Genomic DNA, 23,199 nt, shown 5'->3' on the forward strand with positions numbered 1-23,199 from the left:
GAATCAATATGAAAGTTTTCCACTTTAATTGAGATATATTGGTGAATATATTTTTAAACAGCCTCTATGTGAGAAGAGAATCACAGACTAACTAAATTGAAATATATATTTTTACAATTATCAATAACTGCAAAACTTTTTTATCCTGTATATATATAATGTATTGTTTGAGCAGTAATGACCTTGTGTAACAGAAATGTCTTTATATTTATTTTTCCCACTGCAAACACCGTATTGGGTCAAATATTCTAAAACATTGAAGTTGATTTCAGAACATGCACAAGAAAAAACAAGGGAGGTCATAGGTCGGTTGTTATCTGCAGCTCTTATAGACGCAATGCATTTTATAGTACTTTACAATTGCTTAGTACATTCTTGACAAGAATGGGTTTAGGTGAAAATTAATCCTTGCTGGGTTTTTGTCTCTTGAATTGTTTATTATTATGGTAGTAAAGAAATCCTAAAGAGACACGATAGCCGTAAGAACTCACTCACCCTTGTATATTTTGTTGCCTTGTGTCAAGTTGCAAACAACAAATGGTGGAAGGCAGCATTTTTAACAACACATTATTTTTCAATTCACTAGAATGTCAATGTTTGGCAATCAATGTGTACTCATTTGATTGTGTTCCAGTGTATGCATTGAGTTGCAAATTCACCTTGTAGAATCGTCGCAGTAAGTGCAGACTTTCCTCCCTTGCTCCCTGCACACGACACACCGTAGTTGTTAAAAAGATGCAAATGACATATAAAGCAAGAAAAGTAATTCGTTTTTGTTATAAAAGATTCTTTGATGTAGCAAAAATAAGCAGTGGTTGTATCTGTTTTTTTTTGGTTTTTGTTCATTGGAAGTAATCTATGGAATAACACAAATAAACTATGTGATATACCGCATTGTAAGTGTATTCTAAGACTAGGGGGAATTAATGGCACCCCTCACATAAATACGACATTCTTAGATTTATTCATACAGTTAAATAGAGTGGCTAAAAATATGAAATATAATGTGGTAAAACAAATAACTCCAATAGTATTTATTATCCAAATCTTAAACCAGATTGATTGTACATGAGGATGTAAATTGCTGCTAAATGAATAGATGATATTTCAAAACAACAATTCAATTCAAGTCATTTCATTACTGTTTCAAATATCTAACGTGATCAGTCAATGATTCTTTTTTTTTCCACTGCAATAGCTTAATCAGAACAAATAGATACACCATTTTAACTGTATTAACTTAAGTAAAAAGCAAAAAAATGCCTTGCATAGAGGGACCTAATTACTGGTTTATAATTGAGTGTGAGAATAAGTTCATGGAAAATTTGTTCAGTGCTTAGAATGCCACCATATGGTGTACAAAGTGCGGTTTTAGTTAAGACCCTTTACCATTACAGGGAGTTATGAACAGAATCAGTAATAATTGTAGCCATACCTCAAGGCAGGCCAGATGAACATCTTTGATTAGACACGGACTTCCAGACAAAACAGACTGCTTTAATAAAAGACAACTGAGCTCCAGAGTAGCCAAACGAACTCTACCATCTAAATATAAGGCAAAAATAGAAACCAAAAGCCCAGGTTACTAAAATATTTCACATGTGCCACGACTGCAATGCGCATAGTACCTGGTTGGGCAGCCTGGCTCATCACTCTGATCAATCTTTCTGCCATGACTAAACTGTAAGAGCTTCTTTCCTGATCAGGAACCGGTAGCTGAAGTCGTTCCAGAAGATCACGGTTTATACCTATAGAAAAATGAAGGCGCTAGATGAGATAAGACACGATTAGAAAAAGGACCACATGAGAAAGAACTCACAATCAATTAAAAAATAAGATATTGAACAAATCGTTGTGAGTCATTTTGATCTTTTGAAATCCTAACTTTTCATTTTCGATATTACATTGCCTCAAAATGTTGAGGTGGCCTAGCACAAGAAAGAAGTGGGGCTAAAATTGATTAAAAAATTATGTTCAAAGAGATTCTGAAAGATAACCACTTTGAATTTAGCCCATTGCATATTCAACACCTTTAAGATTATTTATTGTGACACTGCTTTACTAAGAATATACAACAAGGCTTGACTTTTGCCAAAGATTGATCAGAAAACACATGAAATAAATTGTAAATGGATGTAACCTTTGCTGTGAGAAACTGCATAGAGCAAGCAGAGGACAAACAAGGCGTGGTAGTCGTCATTGCTGCAGTCTAGGGCACTGTACACCATTTCTAAGAAAGGCCTGGGGAATTATATATAATTAAATTCCATAACTTGACACTTTTTGGTTGTGCCTTCCATATGCAAAGCTGTACCTGCTTCTTTGCGTGTGCGTGCGTGTTGCTGCTGCAGTCTTCTCTTCATCAGTGATGTTCTGCTCTGTCAACTCTGACTCCTTGCAATTATCCATCACCACCATCTCGATTTCTGAAGCCACAAAAAAATGCTTGTTTGATGATATAGTTTACTTTTTATCAATGGGACAAAATTCAGGGTAAGAACAGCATAAACTCAAATAATATATATGAAATCACTGAGTGGCTTATTGTTTGGAAGTTATATAATTCAAAGCGATTAACTTTTGCTGTTAGTGACAATTATTTATTTTTTCCCCCGTATATATATGCCATATATGTGCAACCTAATTCTACATGTGACAAAAGGTGTACATTGAATTTATTCTCACTGAGGTGAAAATCTTTAAGGACCATGACAAAGATCCCAGGGTAAATATTCAAATTACATGTCTACAGTTTTATTTTACATGTGGTGTCACTAAAGAGAGCTTGGAAGTGACAATAGCAAATATTAACCAGTGGTCGTTTCTTGTGTTTAAATCGTTTTACATTACGTGATCCACCATTAATTATCGCTCCATAAACTGATTAGAAAAAACAATTTACAGGATTTGGTTGTGTGTTCCCTTTTAGCTATTTAAATTTTTTTTGTATAGCCCTTAATACTGAATAAAGTGTGTGGATCGTGAATAGCATTTCAGTACTGTACATAAGGGAGCACCAATGTGGAGCCGCAGACACCAGGTAAGCCCCAAGAACACCGGTGTAGCCCAAGGACAGGTTATAAAAACAGCTCTACGCTGAGAAGTCATTCCGATTTTTATCGTAATCTTAATTTCGAACTGACATGGTATTTTAGTAGTTGACTTAACTTTTACAACCTGGTAACAGCATAATAACAACTTAGTAATAACATAAGTTGTTATTTTAGAAATGTATATCAAAATAGTGTCCCTTTGTGTCTATCTTTAAGCAAAAGTAGCTCAGCTTCAAAAATGTTGGTGACCCCTGCTGTACATGTAATAAATCTGCCAAGTTGTACTTAAATGTGAACAGTTTTTTTTATTTTGCAAATTGTACTATTGCCTAAGGTATGGAGGAAATTAAGATAATTCAGGGTCACTTTAATGTAAATTAGCATATTTAAAAAATATTTCAAGTATTTTAGTGAAGTGTGCATAATTTCAGAGGTTCCACTGGAAGAGCATTTGAATGAAAACACAAACATGCACACTGAGCTAGAGTAAGAGACAAGGCGGACAGGTGAGGAGCACAGGATGGATGATATGTCGTGAAAATAGACAGTTGACTTCAAACAATAAGGACTCGATGCAAGATAAATGATCACCAGAGGGAAATTAAAATCTCCCAGACAGGGTAGGCAGGAGGGCTTCATCTCAAAACTAAGAATTTATGAGCTTCACATATATTTTTCCGTCTCTAGCTTTGCAAGTGTTTTGTCCTTATATGGACTTGCACTGTTGCTCACAACACACCAGACTCAAAGGGCGGGGAATTAAAATATCTTATGGCAGCAGCAGTCAATTTGGGAGCTTATTTCTCTTTTAGTTTAGAGACGAGCACTGCTGCAAAGGTTGGTCTCAGATAGGATCATGGCAGACTTGTGATTAGGGGGGGGAATGCATACAATCCTGCTCTGTTCTATCCAACAAGTCTCACACTCACCTTCCGCCGTTTCCCCACTCGCTCGGCTCCCTTTAGAACTCCCACCTGCTCCCACAACTTCTGTACCTTTTCCCTTTTCCCTCTCTCGGCTTCCCTCGCCACTTCGGACGCTATCGTCCCAGCCCTCATCTGTTCCTTCCCGGCTGCTGCTGCTTCCTCCTCCTCCGCCTCTTCCCTCATCATCCTCCTCCTCGCCCAAGTTCTTGTAGTTTGGCCTCTTCTGGGTTCTCTTGCGACCACGGTGGCGTGAAAGCTCCAGAGAGCGTTCCAATGATTCAGGTGGCTTAGTAAAGCGACGTACCCCACCAGAATTAGCCTAAAAAGTAAAAAAAGAACGGTGGTAGGGGATTTATGAAGATTTCAAATGTCATATTTTGTGGGTCTTGGTATAAGTTACAATATTAAGTATTTTGGACTCCAATGCTAGTAAATGCTATTTCCGAAAATAAAAAACTCTGAACTTTAACAATATAAAAGACCACACACACCACATGTATTCACTATTACTGTAAAATGTTAGTAAAATAACAGGTCAAAGAAGCAGATACACACAAATACATATAAATAAAAACCAACCACAGAAACGCTGACAAAAGGTTGGCATGTCAAATAAGAAAGCTGCAATATGTAAGATAGTTGAAAATGGCAAACTGCGAAGTTTTGCAGAATTAGAAGAGACATTTAGACATTTAGGTTACAGGGAAATGATTCTTTTCATCAACTTCAGTTGAAGTTTGATAAAAAGATAAAACCGTTGACCGGTCACAAGGTCATTAAAATGTTTGAAAAGTCCTATAAAACGTTTAAAGCAATTTCTGCTATGTATAAATGTTTGATGGCATGAAGTGGGCATTCATCACGTTCTATTAAAAGAGAATAGTAAAAGAAAACGGAAAAACAAAAAGAAAGGTTTCTCGTGCGCAAAGAACCAAACACACGGGTCACTATACACAAGTGCCATAGGGAGTCAATTGCCAAATGTACTCAAACAAGAACATTTGTTAAAAAAAAGCAAACAGACAATAAAAACACAGCATATTAATTGAGTGTCATTATTGGACAGTTTAGATCTGCAGAGATAACCAAAGTATACAATGGAATATCAATTGGAATATCTTAGGTGCATTTTTTTAGAATTTCACTTCCATAAGATATTTGTTGAGCGCCAAAGTGCTGTTTTTGCCCCCCATTATTTGACCACTAAAATATCTGTGCACGCCACAAGTGCAGCATGCACAAAAAAAAAACACAGCCTATTTTTCAGGGGGCATGTGTGCAACTCCTGTTAGGTACCTGTGTTCTGGTAAACCACTGACACTTTCAAGACGCTGCTGAGAAATTGATAGAGGTCATGGAACATTGAAGCCACAAGATATTTTGTTGGTCCACACAATTGAAAATTGCTACAAGAAACAAATACTCTTTGACAATTACAACAGAAAGCAACACTTTTTCTCCAAATAGTTCTACTTTTTTGTTTACTTCAATCTCCATTTAAAATCGACATAGTTTAAAAACTGCAACATGCTATATACAGTATACAAGCCCACTAAGTACAACTTGCACTGGGGAATAAGGCCAGCAAACATGTGTTGCAAGCGTGTGTTTGGGTGCATAGGTCCATTGATGTGGTAGTCTGAACCAACATTTGTATTTATAAGAGGTCACACCTCTGTCCACATTCACAGAACAGATAGGCTGCTTCAGAAAAGCACAAAGCCCGGACAAAGAACCACAAATGTTTCACAGAAACGCTCGCTAATTTGCTCACACTCACCCAAATTAAAACCAAAAACAAATTTGTAAATAGAGAACTGACAGGAATCAGACCCAAAAGTAAGCAGGTGGTAGAGAAAGAGATTAGCGGTAACGAGAAGTAATCCCTCAACTTCCTCCTCTTACACTCTGTGTAATGTAGAGTATTAATGGCGTTAAAACAAATTTCATGCTTTTAGTTGGCATGTGTTTAATTTGTGTTTGTCCTTGCCTACGTCCCTCTATAATGCGCATGTGCGCAACTGACCTATGTAATGTGTGTATCTTAGAGATTGTGTTGTATTTAGACACAAAAGAGGAGCTATCTATAGAACGTAATTAATAGGGAATATGAAGGGTTAGGGAAAAAAACCCTTTTCGAACATGTTTTATAACATTATTTTGTTGTTGCTGCTTTTATTTTAATGTTCGAAATAAAGTTTTCATTCATTCATTTTTTCCATTCAACTTCTGTCAACTGTGTCTGAACGAGAGCGAGAGCGAGAGCGAGAGCGAGAGAGAGAGAGCAATTATAAAAATCCCCAAAATGTAAGTTATGTAACAGACATTTTTATAACATGGAAACATCATGTTAAAGCTGTTGTAAAACAATTAATATTATTGAACTGTGTAGTCTGTCCAATAGTACATTAGCCCAGTGCTAGGCAACCACCAGGCTGCAGACCGGTACCAGGACAAGGGTCATTTGGTACCAGGCCTTAAAGGAAAGAAAATGTCACTATGAATAGACGCATAAAGTTTAGGTGTGCATCATACCAAGGTTTTACGAAGTGGTACTGTGAGAAAGAATAGTGATGAAATTGAATGCCTTTTTCTATATCTAGGTACCTGATGGTCTAGTGAATTTGAAGTGGATGCGGCCTAATTATTATTATTATTATTAATGAATTTATTGGCCCGGGCTATGAGAAAATAGTCAGACATTTAAGCGGTCGGTGGCCCAGAAAAGGTTACCGACCACAGCACTAGCCAATTCATTAATATTTGGAAAATAAAAATAATACTGCAAACCTTGCATAATGTAATTGATTTGCTCTGAGGTATAGGACATATGAGATCATTTTTTTTAGCTTTCACACATGGTTCCAAGCGACGCTGTTTTACTTTTTGGGAATGCTCAAAGTTGTGGAAAATTAGAAGGAACCTTATTTTAACTGTCTTGACATTCTTTCCGTTTATCAATGTTCCAGTCTAGCTTGTGCGTGGTGCAAAAGAGCGCATGACTTACGGTGTTTTTTTGTGTGTTGTGAAGGCCTGCCTGTGGGATGAAGACAGACAGGTCTCCATTGAAGATGACGTCGGCCAAGGCGTTGACTAGAGGTTGATAGTGGATAATCAGAAAAACCTGGGAAGTAGAGAATATATTATTCTTTGTAGGGCATTCTGCAGTGCAACAAAAGCTGCAAGACAATTCTAACAGAAAACATCAAAATCCAGATTGACTATCATCCACAAACTAAGCAAAGAGTGATAACGCTTTCATTTGGGATCCAAGTAAATACTGTATTTCCAATTGTTGTCTGTTTGTTTGTGTGTCTGTTCACCCAAGAAAAGAGGGAAGGAGTTTAGATATGACCATCATCGTTCACAGGCAGTCAGGTAGGTTACCCTAGATGTAAAAAAAATGGCCAATGAAGCTGACTTTTGGTTTTGTTGACTCAGCATTTTTGTTTGTGTTTCTGTCCACCTAAGATAAGAGGAGATGGATATGATCACCATCTTTCACATGAAGTCAGGTAGGTTAACCTAGATGTGAAGAATGCAAAAGAAAGCTGACTGATCACTTTTGGTTTTGTTGATTTCACATTTTTCTCAAAAGACTCTTCTAAGCCAAGAGGACATTAGATATCTACACTATCTTTTAAAGGAATTCTGGTAGGTTACCCTAAATGTAAAAAAATGCCAAAATGAAGCTGACCTAACACTTTTGGTTTTGTTAACTCAGCATTTTTCCCAGAAAGACATTCTACTCTCCCAAGCCAGAATGACCTTGAATATCAACACAATTTTTCACAGGCAGTCAGGTAGGTTACCAAAGATGTGAAAATGCCCCGAACACTGAGCACTTTTTTTGCTTACTGTGCAGTTTTTTCCAGAAAGAAATTCTACTCGTCCAGGCCAGAAAAAGTTTGTCCAGGATCACAATATTTTACAAGCAATCAGGTCGCTTATTCTACAGGTGAATTACCGTGCCAAAAAGAGAAATACCATGCAAAAATGGTTTCGCGTCTCAACGTAATTGATGCTTTTATGGCGCAAAGCCATTCTAGTTTACCATGTTGTGTTTCTGCAGGTACTAACTACAGTAGACCTCCGTAATACAATAATAATCCATTCTGAGGTGGGAATCGTGCAAAGTGAAATTTCCGTATTGCAGGGGAAATACATTTATGGTCATGCATGGCTAATACATTTTGAACCCCGGATACCTGAAACAAGTAGTATTTATTTTAATGTTTTTTGTAAGATATGTGTATAAGTGAAAAAAAAAAACAGTGCGCAACACCATTAGAGGGCACAATGGACCCTAACGAAGAATATTGTCAACTGTGCGCGGACAAAAACTGCAGTGGTCAGTTTATGTCATAAGATCATCAGGATAGGCAAAGATTATTCTCCAGAGAAAAGTCCAACAGTCCAAGTGGGCAGGATAGAAGGACCGTTAAAGGACTGGGCTAAGAACATCAAGGAATGGGTTGGTGCAACCACCCAAACTCAGGCCAGGAGTTTGGCACGAGGGCCGGATCCAGACTGTTTGTGCTCAGTCAGGTAGGATCAGTATAAAAATGTAAAATCAAAATGTTTAGCTTTGTTTTTCAGTGATTTGCATAATCATTCGGCCAAATCAGTAACCTACCCTACATATTATAATCACGGATGACAAGGAATCGTTTCTATACGCAACACATTTCTTCACAAGCGTTGGGGAAAAAAAGTTTTCATGTTTGGAATTAGAAGTGTTAAATCGTATATTTTAAATTTTGAGTGAAATCAGTTTTACACCTGAAGGACTCACGCCACTAGACAAACTTAACACTGTCCTCTAGCGGCCAGTGAGTACATTTGGTTTGTTTTTATTTAAAAAGTCATAACTTTTACTTTCATGACATACTCAGAAACTTTTGGCGGGCCGGATTCAAATCATCCAATGGGCCAGATGTGGCCCGCAAGTTTGACATTTTTGGTCTAAGCGTTCATTAACTTACTTGATTGTATTATTTCATATATAGTATTATGCATACCAGTAGAAATAATCACAGATAATCAGAAAAAATGTACACAGTACAGTACTATCTCTGAAAACTAGGATATTGTTAGCATGTTGCAATTAAAATAGAATGCAAATGGCATACATTTGAGATTCATTACAAATCAATTGTTAAAAAAATGGTGACATTCTGTGTACAACGACCTTGGGTGTCCTGAAAGACGCTTTGAAATTGCGTGTATTATGGGAGGTCGCTGGTTCAAGCCTCGGCTGAGTCATACCTAAGACTTACAACATTGGTACTCATTGCCTCCCTGCTTGGCGCTCCGCATTAAGGGTTGGAATTGGTGGGTTTGCTCACCTAATGACTAAAATTGCTGCGCCCTGTTTGGCTGCGGCTGCATCAACTTGCTACAGTTTAACTGTTCGGGTCAGGTGTATCGACATTTTGTTCTGTGTGCATGGTTACAAAGAATGACAATAAAAGTAAATTCTATTCTATTCTTCTAATCTATTACAATTTCACTACTGCCTGACTGTGTCCTGAATCCTTGTTTGATTTAACTCTCTGAAAAACACCATAGCACAAAAACATTCATCGCTTTCTACACGCCATCGTCTCTACTTTCAAAAAGTTCCTATCCAACAATTCCTAAACAGAAAAAAATGGAAATATTTAGTCTAAAACGGAGTAAAAATGCATCAATTACAACGATTCATGAATTAAAACCTGTTGCGTCTGTGTTGCTTACCTGTGAAAGTAAGTAGAGGGACACCTGAGGGTTGATTTTTCGCTCTTCGTGCTGAAAAAACAAACAAACATACAGATCACAGCAACACAACACATTTCTTTGGCAATTGTGAACCAGCTTACTGTTTCGTGGCTAACCAATGAGAACACATAGAGGGGTAAGAACAGGCGGTTCAGGAGGTGGTCAGTCAAAACATCATTGAGAAATTCACAGTTTATGATGAGGATGTCGTTCAGGTAGTGGAGGTGGTCAAGATGCTCGGCTACTAGGTCGCTTAATTTGCCTCGGTTTTTGTGCCTTAAAAATAAAACAGAGATTTTAGTGTATCTATAATTTACCCTAAAAGTCAGTACCTAAAAGTCAATACAGTCTGGGTAGATTACTTGGTGGAAATTCAGAATTTTCTAAATGAAACTATTTTATTTAGTTAAAATGTTAAGAAAAACTTTCCACATGATTGCCATTATTTTCAATGTGCGATGCAAAAGAAAACACCTAAGCCAGTTAAATGCATTGTACTGTACCTAGGAGGGAAGTTCTTTTGACCCCTACTGCCCATTCACATTAAGAAGACTGTGATTTTCAAACAGAAAAAGCTACAGGCACTTACTCTTCATCTGTCTGCACACATTTGTCCAATTCAATGACGTGGCTGCCAATAAACCAGACCAAGTTGCTGAAATATGGCACAGCTGTCTTATCTCGTATGTAGTGCAGCATATGTTGGTTGTCCACTAAAGAGAGTAGGAGGGTTAGAGACCATTTATTACAAGCATTTAAAGCATGCACAAACATGCATTTACGAAAACCGAAGTGTATATTCCATAAGAAAGAAAGAGGTCTTACAGTGGAGTTCAAAAATAATAATAAAAACCTACAGTCCAACAAAAATATTAGATTATGTACACTTTTTATTTATTTATATCTTAAACATACTGTATAAACCATCCATGTATTAAATGAATCAGAGTATATAAGACTTTGCACTCCAAGCGAGCCACTGTAATGCGTATACTAGCATAATTAAAAATAAAAGAGTTAAAGGCAAGAATTGAAAATAAAAAGAGATGTTCAACTTGTTAAAGTAGCATACTTCCAAATATTCCAATATTCCAAGACTTAAGTATAAAAGACAACTGTTCCAACATCTTTGTTAGCCAGGTAAACAGAATTTGTTTTTGGTGAAACTTGAGAGCATGAACTTAATTATGTCAAATGTTCTTAAGATCACAATATTCAATAATAACAGTAATAATACAAAAGGCACATTGCAAGATAGTTCATGATGTGATTTTAGCTGCAAAATAAGACCGATTCGATATACTGAAGGATCAAATTGCCTGGCAACCAAATACAATTCTTAATAAATTAAAGTTAATAAATAAAGATTGTGAATAGATGCTTCATAAAAATTTTGTGTTTCCATAGTCACAGTCTCAACCTATTTATAATGTTGGAAAATTAAAACCCAAAAAATAGAAAAATGTTTAAAAAGAGAAATCATCCATAGTTAGAAATTTGAACAATTTGTTGTCCCAGAAAACAATAGCAATTAAAATCACAAGTATAAATTCACCTCTGAAAATAAGGGCAGAAATTCTGTCAGTTGTTATTCCCACAAAAAAATGCATGCACATAGTTGTGTAAGTGGGTCAAAAGGAATCAAACAAAGCAGGGATTGTAAAAGCAGTCCAATACAGTTACACTCAAATTGATAAGACTGGGCTGGGTATCAACAAAACTGACTAGTAAAGACTGATCACATTATTTCCAAATATATATTTTTTACAAATAATGTGCTCCTGAATGAGTCTCATTGTAAATTGGTAGGAGGTATGTTAAATACTGCCATGTTTGTCTGTACCTGTACACGTCGACAAAAGAAAGATTCGGTAATACCCAGCCCAAGAATAAGAGTGAATGAATGGAACCAACTTACATGAGACTGGAGTTAAGGCACATGGGGCACGCAGAGTGGAAGGGAGAGGAAATGGGACAACGAGTTGGAGGAGGAAGAAGGGTTGTTGAAGAGGGGAAGGAGTAGAAGGGACAAACAAACTCAGTATTAATATGAAAACTGGGTTTGCTGTGAATGGATTGCGAATGAAAAGAACTACACATTTTTAAAACATGACAAATACAAGCAATACTGCGAATGAAAAAAATATTTTCAATGTTATACTCAACAATAACCTTTTTTCATATTGCATACATAATTTGAAAGACTGTACTAAAAATATTGTGGGGGAATAAAATAGAGGACAAAATCCTTCCCCAGGATGTGTTGTTTCAGTGTTTATCTAAATGAATCATCCAGAAATAGGGATATACCAGTATCAACCATGTGGTTGTAAATCGGGCCCGATCACGTGACTTTCAGCTGATCGGTATTGGATGAATACGATTGGACTAAAACCTGTTTAAGAAGCACAAAACTATACAGTGTTTGCTTGCCACTTTGCGGTCCTATTTTTGGTATCTGCAGACACTTTACTCATTCAATGCCAGACATTTCTCTCAAATGGGAAGAGATTGTCCGATTCAATTTTTGCCATTTTGACTCATCTTAAAAGTCATACAGAAAATGTCGTTCTGCATTGGACCTATCAAAAGAAGTCTTGAATGTCAGCTTTCGTTGTAAAAGTATGTTTCTTTTGCTTTTACCATTGTTTAGTAAACGAGAGTTAAACATTGCTAAGTTTCTTGAAAATACTCGTTTCAAAGAATACTTTTGAGAAGAACAGCTTTTTGTGAAAGGATGTATTTCAAGCTGAAGTTTTACTTTGGTTCCCTCTTTTGTTATTGGTGATACCTCCAATGTCTAAACAAAGCATTCCATAAACACAAGGGCACTTTGCTTGTTATTGAACAATGTATGAACTTTGCGCGCAATGTTTCCTGGACGTGATCACAAGGTTTTGGTCACCATGGCAATCGCATTCCTGCGGACGAGCACACGTCCCTCTCTGCCCAAATGATGATGAAGTCCCTTTGTCATCTTTTTGGGAAAGAAAAAAAGCTGTGTTGAGGCATTAAACTGTCTGTCCTTATCAAAAGGGTCCTTCGCTAATCCCACCACACTGCTTCTCTATGCCTTCTCACCTACACACTTCAATTGCCGGATACAGGAAGAAAGACTATAAAGTAGGGTATTTTGTGACAAAGCCACTCCTGCCATCTAATTGTGATTTTCAGTCCACATTGTATGCAGTAAGACGATTTTGATGATGCGGGTTGTTTCAATTCACCTTTGTATACATTGAGGGTGATAGTGCGGACTGCGATGCGGACCATGCTTTCAGGGTGGTTGAAGAACTTTATGGCCTCGGTGTACAGCGCAAAGTCGTTGGTGTGCTGCGTGTTAAAGCACATAAAAATGTTTAAAATAAATTTCATAGAAGTAAAACAGAAGGATTGGAGACAACTGTTAAATCAAGCGGACTTGATTTGCAAACAAGATCATTTGCCACTGGTTATTTTCACAAATAAATTTTAAACAATCTAAACCACAGTTTTAGAAGTAAAGTCAAGTCAAGTAACATTTATTTGTAAACCGCTAATCACAAAATGTCTCAAAAGGACTGCACAAGTTAGATTTACACCATCCACTGATTTCAAACCGATGTACGAGCAGGGAAAAACTAAAAAAAAAAAAAAGGTGTTGTAATCGTTCTTTTTTATATATTTTTTTATTTTTTATTTTAGTGGTAAATACTTTATATTGGAGATGAATACTTTATATTTTTCTATTTATTACTTATATATCTTTTATTTTGCCAAAAATGGCGTGCAACCGTATTTTCTTTGTAGCAACACAATAATAAAGGTGATTCTGAATAATGTGTAGAAAAGAGTTCGATTTGACAAAGATCCAAGCGTACATAACTAACTCAAAGCCTAAGACAATATAACCAATTCACTATGTCACAATTTCAAATACACTAAGCAAGGACTAAATCCTCCCTCAGACATAACATCACTCAGTTTGTTAATGTCAAAATGGTGCTAGAAGATCGCAAGGATAAATAAAACCAGCCTTAAAACGAAATATTAGCATACAAAATAAATAGAAAGCACTCATAAAAATACAGAGTAAGATATTGTTGAGTATCAAAATAAAACATGTTAGACTTACCTATAATTTATTTGACAAGATTATCATACAGGAATTTGTTTAAGCAACTCTGACTTTGACACAATAGGGATGATTAGGTCAGCACTTGTATTTATTTTCAGAGGTCAGCAAAACGCCACCACTGCATTCACACAAACAAAACAAATGCATCCAACTGTCTAAAGCCTGATGACCTTTTATACAGAACAGATCAAACAGTTTTATCTCACTTAGTGATTAGTAAAGTTTGTCCCTCACCTCATTGTAGAAGAAATGCACCGTGTGATTGTTGAGTTTGAGTGATAGAGTTTTGAGAAAGGAGATATAGTAGGCCATGATCTCCTCATCTGAAAAGTCAAACTTGTGCACGATGATAGAATTCACATGGTTGTTCGATAACAAGTAATCTGCACAAAAAAGAGGGAATATAATCTTTAAATTGGTTATTTGGATTTCAGTGCCATTATAAGGTAGATAGAGTACCTAAATAAAGTAAACTCTCTTAGTATAACACCTCAAAATCCGACAAACAAACAAACACAGAGGGCGGGATGACCTTTTTATGATTATGAATCGTGCATAATAACTAAAATAACACGCCTCTAGAGTAACAATCACACAAGTATTCAAATATTTTATGTCAAGACTTTTGTTTCCGAGATTTGAATGTCGGTGTTGAATAGAAAGAAAGCAACTCCCTCATTAATTGAGGACACTGTGAGGATGCAGGTCAGAAAGACAACTACTTACACAGAGATGTTTCGTGTCTGATGTTCTCAAAGAGTATATTTAAGGTCTGCAGAAGCTGAACGCATACGTAGCGCCCTGATTTCTGTCGTAGGATGTTCAGGAAGAAGGCAAACATGTTCTTCTCTAGGAAAAAGCTAACCACAGACAGTACATTATGTATTTATCACAATATCTAATCGTTGAAATTTATGAATTCAAGAGTACACAAAAACAAATTTTTGTTTTCTTCAAAATGTTCTATGTAGATAAGCAAATTGATTTATTTTCTCTGGTGTAAACATTTTGTGTTAATATTTTCCCATTCTCAGAAAAAATCCAAGTACATTAAAATTAAATTGATGCTTGGTAACATATCTCATCCATAAAAATGGGTCAGAGCTTAAAAAGGTGAGAAGAGTGTGGGGAAAATACCATATTTATTTTTGTATGACACGCATTTTTTTTAAAAATCTGTATAAAATTTTGTCTGACACTTTCTCAACTATGGGCATTGAAAGGGGCAAACGTTGTTGAATATATGTGGCCATAATTCAAATGATTTATTGACAACTATGGACACAATACCAACATTAAATTTACATTGCCTGTGTATTACGTGTTTTGAGTTGTTGGAGGCATTAGCTCAGGAGGTAGAGCGCTCATCGTGGGATCAAGAGATCGCAGGTTCGAATCCCGGCTCCTCCGTGTAATATGTCGAAGTGTCCTTGGGTAAGACACTGAACCCCTAATGAGTGCCCCCAATAAGCAGGTTGGCGCCTTGCATGGCTGCACAGCCGCTATTAGTGTGTGAGTGTGAGTGAATGGGTAAATGTGAAGCACATTGTAAAGCGCTTTGGGAAGTCTTAATTGACTTGAAAAGCACTATATAAATGCATATCATTTCATTTCAAAGGAATGTTATTGTCCGATTGTACACTGAATGTGTTTATACAGGACTGCGTGGCAATTTATTGTCAGAAAAGTGCTTTAAAAATCAATTCTATTTGAATGTATTTATTTCATGTCGTTCAAAGTCCAATTCATAACTAGACTCACTAAAGAGTTGTTTCCCTCGACGTGTTTTTTTCTGTTTATTTACTATATCTTTCAGGACGACTTTGTTTTCTCCATTCCCTAGAATTCGTCTCTGGTTCTGTGAATAAAAATAGTCTCACATTGAGATGCAATCTAAAGCGTCACACACAAATAAATACAGTACTCCTGCCCGCGCAAACCGCACTGATTTTAGTTTAAACGCATCACCTCAAACACATGTTTCGGTCTGGAAAATATTACAATACCCCGTTCCCTATCATGAAACATTTTCTCCTCTGCTCTATACTATTCACGTAGGTAACCCTTCTTTACTTCAAAACGGTTGAACTTCTCCTGAAGGTGAGAAATTTCCATGCCCAATATTTTCTGTCAGACCACAGTCCATACACATACAAATGTCGCACGGGATTGTAAACCATCTATGTTGGGTTGTTAAATGTGACTTACTCAAATACGGAGCTGTCATTCTGGTCCCCCCAAATGAGTATCTCTGTAATGGAACGAATAGTCTCCACCAAAAGATTGCGGTTGTTGTCTGTGACTGTAGTATTTTTGGTCAAGACGTGGTACATGTACCTGCAGGTATCAGAAGCGTATACAAGCATGAACAAAATGCATACTAGACTAGGTGGGTAGAATGAGGGTGAGTCTCATCCAAAACACAGTGCAACAATTTTACTTTTTAATTTGCATTCGTAGGCTCGGTGACAGTGTCAAGGTTCATTTCCAACACACGTCGAGTGTTTACTGATTGAATGGCTATTAAATTTAGTTGAAATCGCAAACTAAAAGCCTAAAAATAAACAGCTGAAGTGTGTTGTCTTGGAGCAAAATCGTACCATAATACTAAAATACGAATTATGTGAGCATTAGGTTTGCATTGTACCTTTATGCTAGCTACTCACTTCAAATGATCCAGCGAATGGATGTTTTTAGATTTCCCCTGGCCTCCAACCCAGCTCCGTGATCTGCCAAACATGGCTGTGGTTGTAAGCGTCTTGGGGATTTACAAGCAGGTTATTTCACTGAAGTTACCGGCTGCATCTGTCCAGTGCACACATTTTGATGGCGCTAGCCAGTTAGCAAACAATCCGTGACAGGATGAGACGGGAGGAGCCACAAAAATTTACGTAACCTTGGTCAACTTCTCTATGCTTGGGAATTGTAGTTTTATTAACTGGCCCCGACGCACGACGAAGACGCGAAACAACTAAACTCAAAACGTGAAATGTACATTTTGTTTTGCTGACTCTGAAACTGTAACATATATATTTTACCACTGTCCCTTGGTTAAAGATTTCTGGTCTGAAATCTGTCGTCTTATTGTTGATAAGATTGACTATGGTTTTGAAATATTTTGGAAGGACAATGTGCTTAAAATATAGTACCCCAAGACAAATACATTTACTCAAAAAATAACCTTTTTATGTCAATTTTATCATTAAAATGGATAAACTCTACACTCACAAGTGCGAACTTACGGGTAAAAAAAAACCTTTAATTGCCTTTAAATGTGAAGTAAAACAAAATGTTTTGTCCATCAAGCATTCCCACAACCAGAAAGGCATGAAAATTAATATTTTTCTGGGTAAAAAATGGAATCCTTACGTGTGTGGTTTTTTTTTCTTGTAATTTGGTTTGTATGAACAGTTTGATTTTAATGTTAACGCAACATTACTGTGGGAATGTTATATTAAAGTCTACTGTATATGCGGTTTCGATACAACTCAAAACATAAATTGAGAATAACCTTTTGCCTTGATCCTCGCTCTCCAGTTGAAATCTTGTAAAAAAAATGTACTTAACTCAAGCCTTTGTAACGGCAAACAACAATAAAAACATTCAAATATTAACCGTGGGGAAGAGTTAAAAAAATAAAAACAGATAAAAACGACGGACTTTTGCTGCAAAATGTTAGGGGTTTGGGAATGTAAATAAACGTATTCAAATTACAAAACACAATCAATTATTTTCAATGCCCTCAGTTTCCTTCTGTCTATTTATTTAACTGAAATTCTTGTAAATGCAGAAAGAAAAGCATGCTTTTTCATGGAAATGTGACACCAAAATTAATAATTTCTTTGAAAAGCTGATTTTTTATTTATTTTCCTGATATCATTCAAAGCAATGGCTACATTTGAGTTAATGTTATTGTGGATTAAATCACGTCGTAATTCGGTTCGATTGCAACGGTCCCTCTTTAAGTGACGTCATTTCACTGAGACATCAATTGAAGATGACGCCCAACAATGACGTAGTCACTATGCAAACCGCAGTAATGTTTTGATCCAGTTGGTAACTAGCTTAAAGGCGCGTGTGTGGGAGTTAAAAGAAAAAGGGGGACGTGATTATTGATCGTGTTTGTTTCTTACTGTCAAATGTGCTTAGAGAGATATTTATACTGTCACGCTCTTTATTTTTTTGCTCACGTCATGCCATGTTTTAGCCTCTACCACTTGACTTGATGACTCGAATTCCGCACAGCCGGACATTCAATGCCATCCCTGATCTACTGTTATATGTTGATCAAGAGTGCGTATCTGAGCTATGAACGATTTGATATATTTATCTCTCGTCAATGTATAGCTTGAATGCACATACTTTTTGTTTGCGTCGGTACAGTCGGAACTTGCGTCCAAATCTCGCAGGTTATGCAGACTTCGAGTTGTATCAATTTCTCTCCTTTTATTTTGATGACACTCTAACACCGAGGGTTCGCAACCCTGCCTTATTTCTCTATGATCCACACAGTTTATGCCCAGTTAGATTCAGTTGAATCATTTTTGGACGAGCACCACTATATGTATTTTCTGGGCCTATTCTTTGTAAACGTCCTCATCCTTTACTATGCCTTTCTGATGGAGTACATTGTACTGAATGTGGGTATAGTATTTATGCCTGAGGATATGGACCGGGCTCTGGTGGACCTCGGGGTGCTCTCTGACCCAGCATCCCTTCACTATGACGTGGACATGGACTTGGATGTATTTCACGGGTACCTGGAATAACAAGGCGGTGGTGGATTCAATCGGTTGCAATGGAGAGGTTGGAGACAACGAGGCCTGTCTTCAACTCATGTGTGACAAAGAGAAGCAAGGTAAGCAGTTTTCAATTATTACTATTTTGTAATTATACAGATTTTATTGGACTTCAGTTGTTTCAAATGCATATGGCTGGTGTGTTTCTGTCTTTTGTTATGTACATTAGGATAACAGCATTTTGTAAAGGAGTACATCTTTTAAAATGAAAAATGGTAAAACCAAACTGTAATCTAAAAGTGTTGTCTTGTTTCTATTTTAGATATGTTACAGGTTCTCTCAGCGTGATGTTGACCACCATCATCAAAGGCCAACTTTTTGTTTGCCGTTATTCCACATAAGACTCAATTATCTTACTGCAACCCTACATGGACGCCCACAAGATCATTTGTCGCTTTCAATAAGTGGGACATCATGACTGCAAAAAAGGACAAGTGAGATTATCAACGGTGGATTGAACGTACAGTATTGAACCATAAGGAGTTTGGTTCATACTGTCAGATGGGCCTGTTTCACTGAAAGTTTAAGTGATCCAACTATTGGAGTATTTGTTTTTTAAAAATATTTTCATTTGCTATTAACAGAAATGGATTTAAGGGGAATGTATATTTGCTTTGCATGCATCCTTAATTTGAGGCGTGTACTCATGTTTGCCTCCCTATTGGTGCCTTGTAGGTGCACTTCTCAAAGAATTTGAGAAGGATGTCCTGACAACTTCAACTATCACTTTGGTGTAAATAATAGTATTTCAGTTTAGGCAGGATGATGGTCAAAGTAAAATACAATAACAATAATGAAGTGGTGAAACTGTTAAGAAGGATTTTTTCTTTAAACTCTCATCTTGTATGCACCTCCACTAGTCTAAATGTGGCATGCCTATAAGAGGCAAAAAACCCCGCATTTTTATCCAAGGCATGATAATTACTCAGAGTTAAACTTCAGATAACCCTCAGCAATTGTGATGTTATTTTTAGATAGTATCATAAGGAAAAATAGCTGGCTCTTGAGCTGGATTTTAGTTGTTTTTTTTTGTTTGTTTGGCGTTCCTCGGAGAAGAACATGTTTTTTTATAAGAAGTATAAAGAACATCCATCCATGATCTGCATCATTTATCCCTAGTAGGTTCACAGGGGTGCTGCAGCCCATCCCAACCGTCATCGGACAGTGGGCAGGGGACACCCTGAACTGCATGTTTTCGGAATGTGGAAGGAAACTCCGTGTAGGAAGCCCGTTAGCTGGATTTCAACCCATGACCTCAGAACTGTGTTGCGGCGCGCTAACCGCTCAGCTGACATGTCACCTGTTTTAAGAACATTTTTCTGAATATTTCCCGTTTAAAGTGAAGCAGCTACTTTATCTTAAACTCACAACTGTATCATGTTTATACACGCTTCATTTTTAAATGCAAGCTACTTGAAATGTGAGCAGTGCTCGTTGACTGATTGGTTTTATCACTGTCCTGGATCATGGCAGAACTTAGTTGTTTTGTTCCATTGAAAATGTTACTTTAGGAAAGGTCTATTATGAATCAATCATGAAACGAAGCATATTAAATGAGGTTTGAGTGAAAACAGTTGACTTTATCATGGTCCCTTTGTATCCCCTTAAATAGATTGGTGACGAAACCAGTCAGACTTTAAATCAATGATATGGCGACAGCATAATGAGTGGTTTCAAGATTGTGTTTGTGTGCGAATGGAATAAAACCACCTCCATGAATAGTGAATTCAAAAAGTTGTTTAAATGCTTACATTTTTTTCATTGTTCATATTTTGATGTTATGTTATGTTCTTAAAGCATTTCATTCATACAATCACTTGATGTACTGTGTGAAACAAGCTTGTCATTAGGTTCACAGCTCAGTGTTGCACCAGAAATCAAACAAATACAGTGGGACTTCGCGGTTCGACGTTCGCGGATTCAGAGCTTCGCGGTCTGTAATGGTAAAAAAAAAAAATTTTTTTTTTTTTTTTGAAGGGGTGTCGCTACTTTTTTGCAGTACAGAATCCTCCCCCTTGCGTGAACGCGCATTCTGCTGCGCTTCCGACAAAAGCAATCGTATTCTATACAATACGCTTATCGAAACCATAAAGCGAGCTAATTAAAATAATTGGGCGATCGTGGTCTATATAATGCGTTTTTTTAAACAATAAAGCGCAATCGTATTCTACAAAATGCGTTTGTTAACGCGGATGAAAAAGTCACCAACGTCACGTCTCCCGCTCGGGCCGCGATGGCTCTACACGGCCCTCGATGGGGGGGAAAGGGGTAGGGGGGACCTGTGGGGGTTAGGGGGTGGTGAAGCAAAAGCCGCGTGGACCCAGCAGTGGCAGCCGTGGGCTACCAGTACATCAGTACGGCCAGAGTAAGTCGAGAGCCTTCCCGGCTTAGCATGGTGCTCGTGGCGCACGTTAAAGCTCGTGTTCGCTGATGGGATCTCAAAGACTATTATGCATTACGGCGGTGAAGCGGAAGCCGCACCAAAACCGCGCGCCGGTGTTGTGCCCAAACCCGACTCCCGTACAAAATCCTCCCCCCCTTGCGTGATCGCGCATTCTGCTGCACTTCCGACAGGCCGTCGCGGTGTCGTGCGTATCGCGCCCGAAAGTGCCCGCGCCGCGGGTTAGGGGCTCGCTCACGAATAATAAGGATAAGCGGTGCAGATAATGAGATGAGATTTATTTATTTTTTTATTGAAGGGGCGTCGCTACTTCGCAGATTTTCACTTTTTGCGGGTGGCTTTGCTCCCCATTAAACGGATCTGAAAAAAAAAACAATTTTTCTTTTTGAAGGGGCGTTGCTACTTCTCAGATTTTCAGTTTTTGCAGGTGGTTTTGGTCACCATTGACCGCGATAACCGAGGTCTTACTGTACTCTCTACGATTCAAGTTTTAAGATGAATATGTCATATGACAGGTTGAATTTAGCCATTTTGGTCAGACTTTTGGGGTTTTAAGACATCAGTGGCGGGCCGTTCATTTCATATCTAGGCCTTCAGTAATTCCACTTTTGAATCAATCCAACTCTCATATAACTATTTTATGGCTATAAAAAATACTTCAGCTATAGCTGCGACACATGCTGTATAAAGAAACATAGATAATAACCTCATAAAATTGCTTTTATTTAGGAATAGAATCACATTTTACTCACCAAAATTCGTTTTTATTTGCAGAAAATGCATCCTTTTTTTCTCAAAAAGGATTTAATTACTCTTTTAGACAAATTATCCATATGTTTCAGTTCTTTTCTTTTGCCGTAGAAGTTAATCCTGAAAGTCAAGCCTGTGTGTATATCTGGCATAGATTTTATTCGATTTAAGGCTGAAAAACTCTGTTCGACAGAAGGAATGGACACGGGGATTTTTTTTCTTCACCTTTTAATTTTGATCCTTCAATTACAACACCCTGGTCAATATAGTTTGTGGAACTGCTTATATTTCCATATGCCTTCTTAAAGGCCCTGCTCCACTAACTTGAAATCTGATTGGCTAAAACCAACAGCTTTATCGACGCTGATGTCATGCCTCAGGGCCTGCAGAACTAATGGACAGATTTCTGACCCCGGCAACAATTAATGGCTAAAATGTGATTAAATTTGGTTACATGCTTGACTTTAAAAGGACACATCTGGAAACAGTGCAACCGGGGGAAAGGTAATGAAAGGAAGATGGCATACAATTTTGAATTATTTAAGTATTATTCGACCAAATATAATTTTATATGTTTCAGATATTTTTAGGCCAGAAGAGAATGCCTTGCAGGAACTTACCGCCCACCACTGTAGGACATTGATAATGAATGTTTATTTGTGTAGCACTTAATCACAAAAAGTATCAAAAGGCTGCACAGACTACCATTACACCAGCCCCAGATCTGAAACCTACAAGAGGGGAAGTAAACACTCAAAACACCTCAGCATGAAGAAATTGTAGAAACCTTGAGAAGAGGCCGCACATGAGATTATCACCCTTCCTGGATGACCAGGCTGCATCGGATGTAGCGAGGGCATCAACGGACAATACATCATCAACATTACTTATGGTATTAATAGAAGGTCCAATTGACAGCTTCCAGTGACAAAATCTTGACGGATGCAGCAGGTTCTAAAACCTAGATGATGCCGTACATCAGGTCCAAGTATGATGGCTTGAAATGCATGCACCATACAACTAGACTCATCATTCTCCCACAAGGAAAAGATGACAATAGTGTGAGGTCAACATCACTCATAACTCAGCTGTGTTTTAATCCTAGATTATAAAACTTCCACTGAGGTTGCAGTTTGAATCTTAGAGGGCAAATTGTTTCACAGCACTAGGGCCTGAATGGAGAACGTTCTCAAAGATGCAGCTTGCCTTCTTGGCCCTAAACTTCCGTAATATGATTTTATTTAAGTGTATGATTTATGGGCAGCACGGCAGCGCAGTGGTTAGCGCGTGTGGGGCACAGTTTTGAGGTCATGAGATCGAACCTTCCTACGTGGAGTTTGCATGTTCTCCCCGTGCTTGCTAAGTTTTCTCCGGGCACTCTGGTTTCCTCCCA

General features: G+C 37.6%; 2 protein-coding genes across 4 annotated transcripts in view; one reads left to right on the forward strand and one right to left on the reverse strand.

Moving 5' to 3' along the window:
- clec16a (C-type lectin domain containing 16A) overlaps positions 1 to 16,738 on the reverse strand; it is a 31,049-nt gene extending 14,311 nt beyond the window's left edge. The window contains exons 1-15 of one of the 3 annotated variants that reach the window (XM_088334001.1): positions 16,523 to 16,738; positions 16,065 to 16,193; positions 14,583 to 14,716; positions 14,091 to 14,239; positions 12,967 to 13,072; positions 10,329 to 10,452; positions 9,841 to 10,015; positions 9,719 to 9,769; positions 6,987 to 7,103; positions 4,049 to 4,298; positions 2,315 to 2,426; positions 2,141 to 2,241; positions 1,629 to 1,748; positions 1,436 to 1,545; positions 660 to 704 (exon numbers count right to left, since the gene is read on the reverse strand). In XM_088334001.1, the coding sequence (XP_088190127.1) occupies positions 660 to 704; positions 1,436 to 1,545; positions 1,629 to 1,748; positions 2,141 to 2,241; positions 2,315 to 2,426; positions 4,049 to 4,298; positions 6,987 to 7,103; positions 9,719 to 9,769; positions 9,841 to 10,015; positions 10,329 to 10,452; positions 12,967 to 13,072; positions 14,091 to 14,239; positions 14,583 to 14,716; positions 16,065 to 16,193; positions 16,523 to 16,596 (1,797 nt within the window). In that variant the 5' untranslated portion in view covers positions 16,597 to 16,738. Of the gene's footprint in view, positions 1 to 659; positions 705 to 1,435; positions 1,546 to 1,628; positions 1,749 to 2,140; positions 2,242 to 2,314; positions 2,427 to 3,982; positions 4,299 to 6,986; positions 7,104 to 9,718; positions 9,770 to 9,840; positions 10,016 to 10,328; positions 10,453 to 12,966; positions 13,073 to 14,090; positions 14,240 to 14,582; positions 14,717 to 16,064; positions 16,194 to 16,522 lie in introns of all 3 variants that reach the window. The other 2 variants (XM_088333984.1, XM_088333993.1) reach the window with 2 other exon arrangements.
- A 1,122-nt stretch (positions 16,739 to 17,860) lies between these two features.
- Positions 17,861 to 20,374, forward strand: dexi (Dexi homolog (mouse)). Its single transcript, XM_088354711.1, has 2 exons — positions 17,861 to 18,714; positions 18,918 to 20,374. The coding sequence occupies exon 1, from the start codon at positions 18,356 to 18,358 to the stop codon at positions 18,623 to 18,625; it is 270 nt and encodes an 89-aa protein (XP_088210837.1). The 5' UTR covers positions 17,861 to 18,355; the 3' UTR covers positions 18,626 to 18,714; positions 18,918 to 20,374.
- Positions 20,375 to 23,199: the final 2,825 nt, after the last annotated feature.

The sequence above is a fragment of the Urocampus carinirostris genome, chromosome 1 (assembly GCF_059441175.1).
Source record: "Urocampus carinirostris isolate Australia breed hairy pipefish chromosome 1, RoL_Ucar_1.0, whole genome shotgun sequence".
Taxonomy (NCBI): Eukaryota; Metazoa; Chordata; class Actinopteri; order Syngnathiformes; family Syngnathidae; genus Urocampus; species Urocampus carinirostris.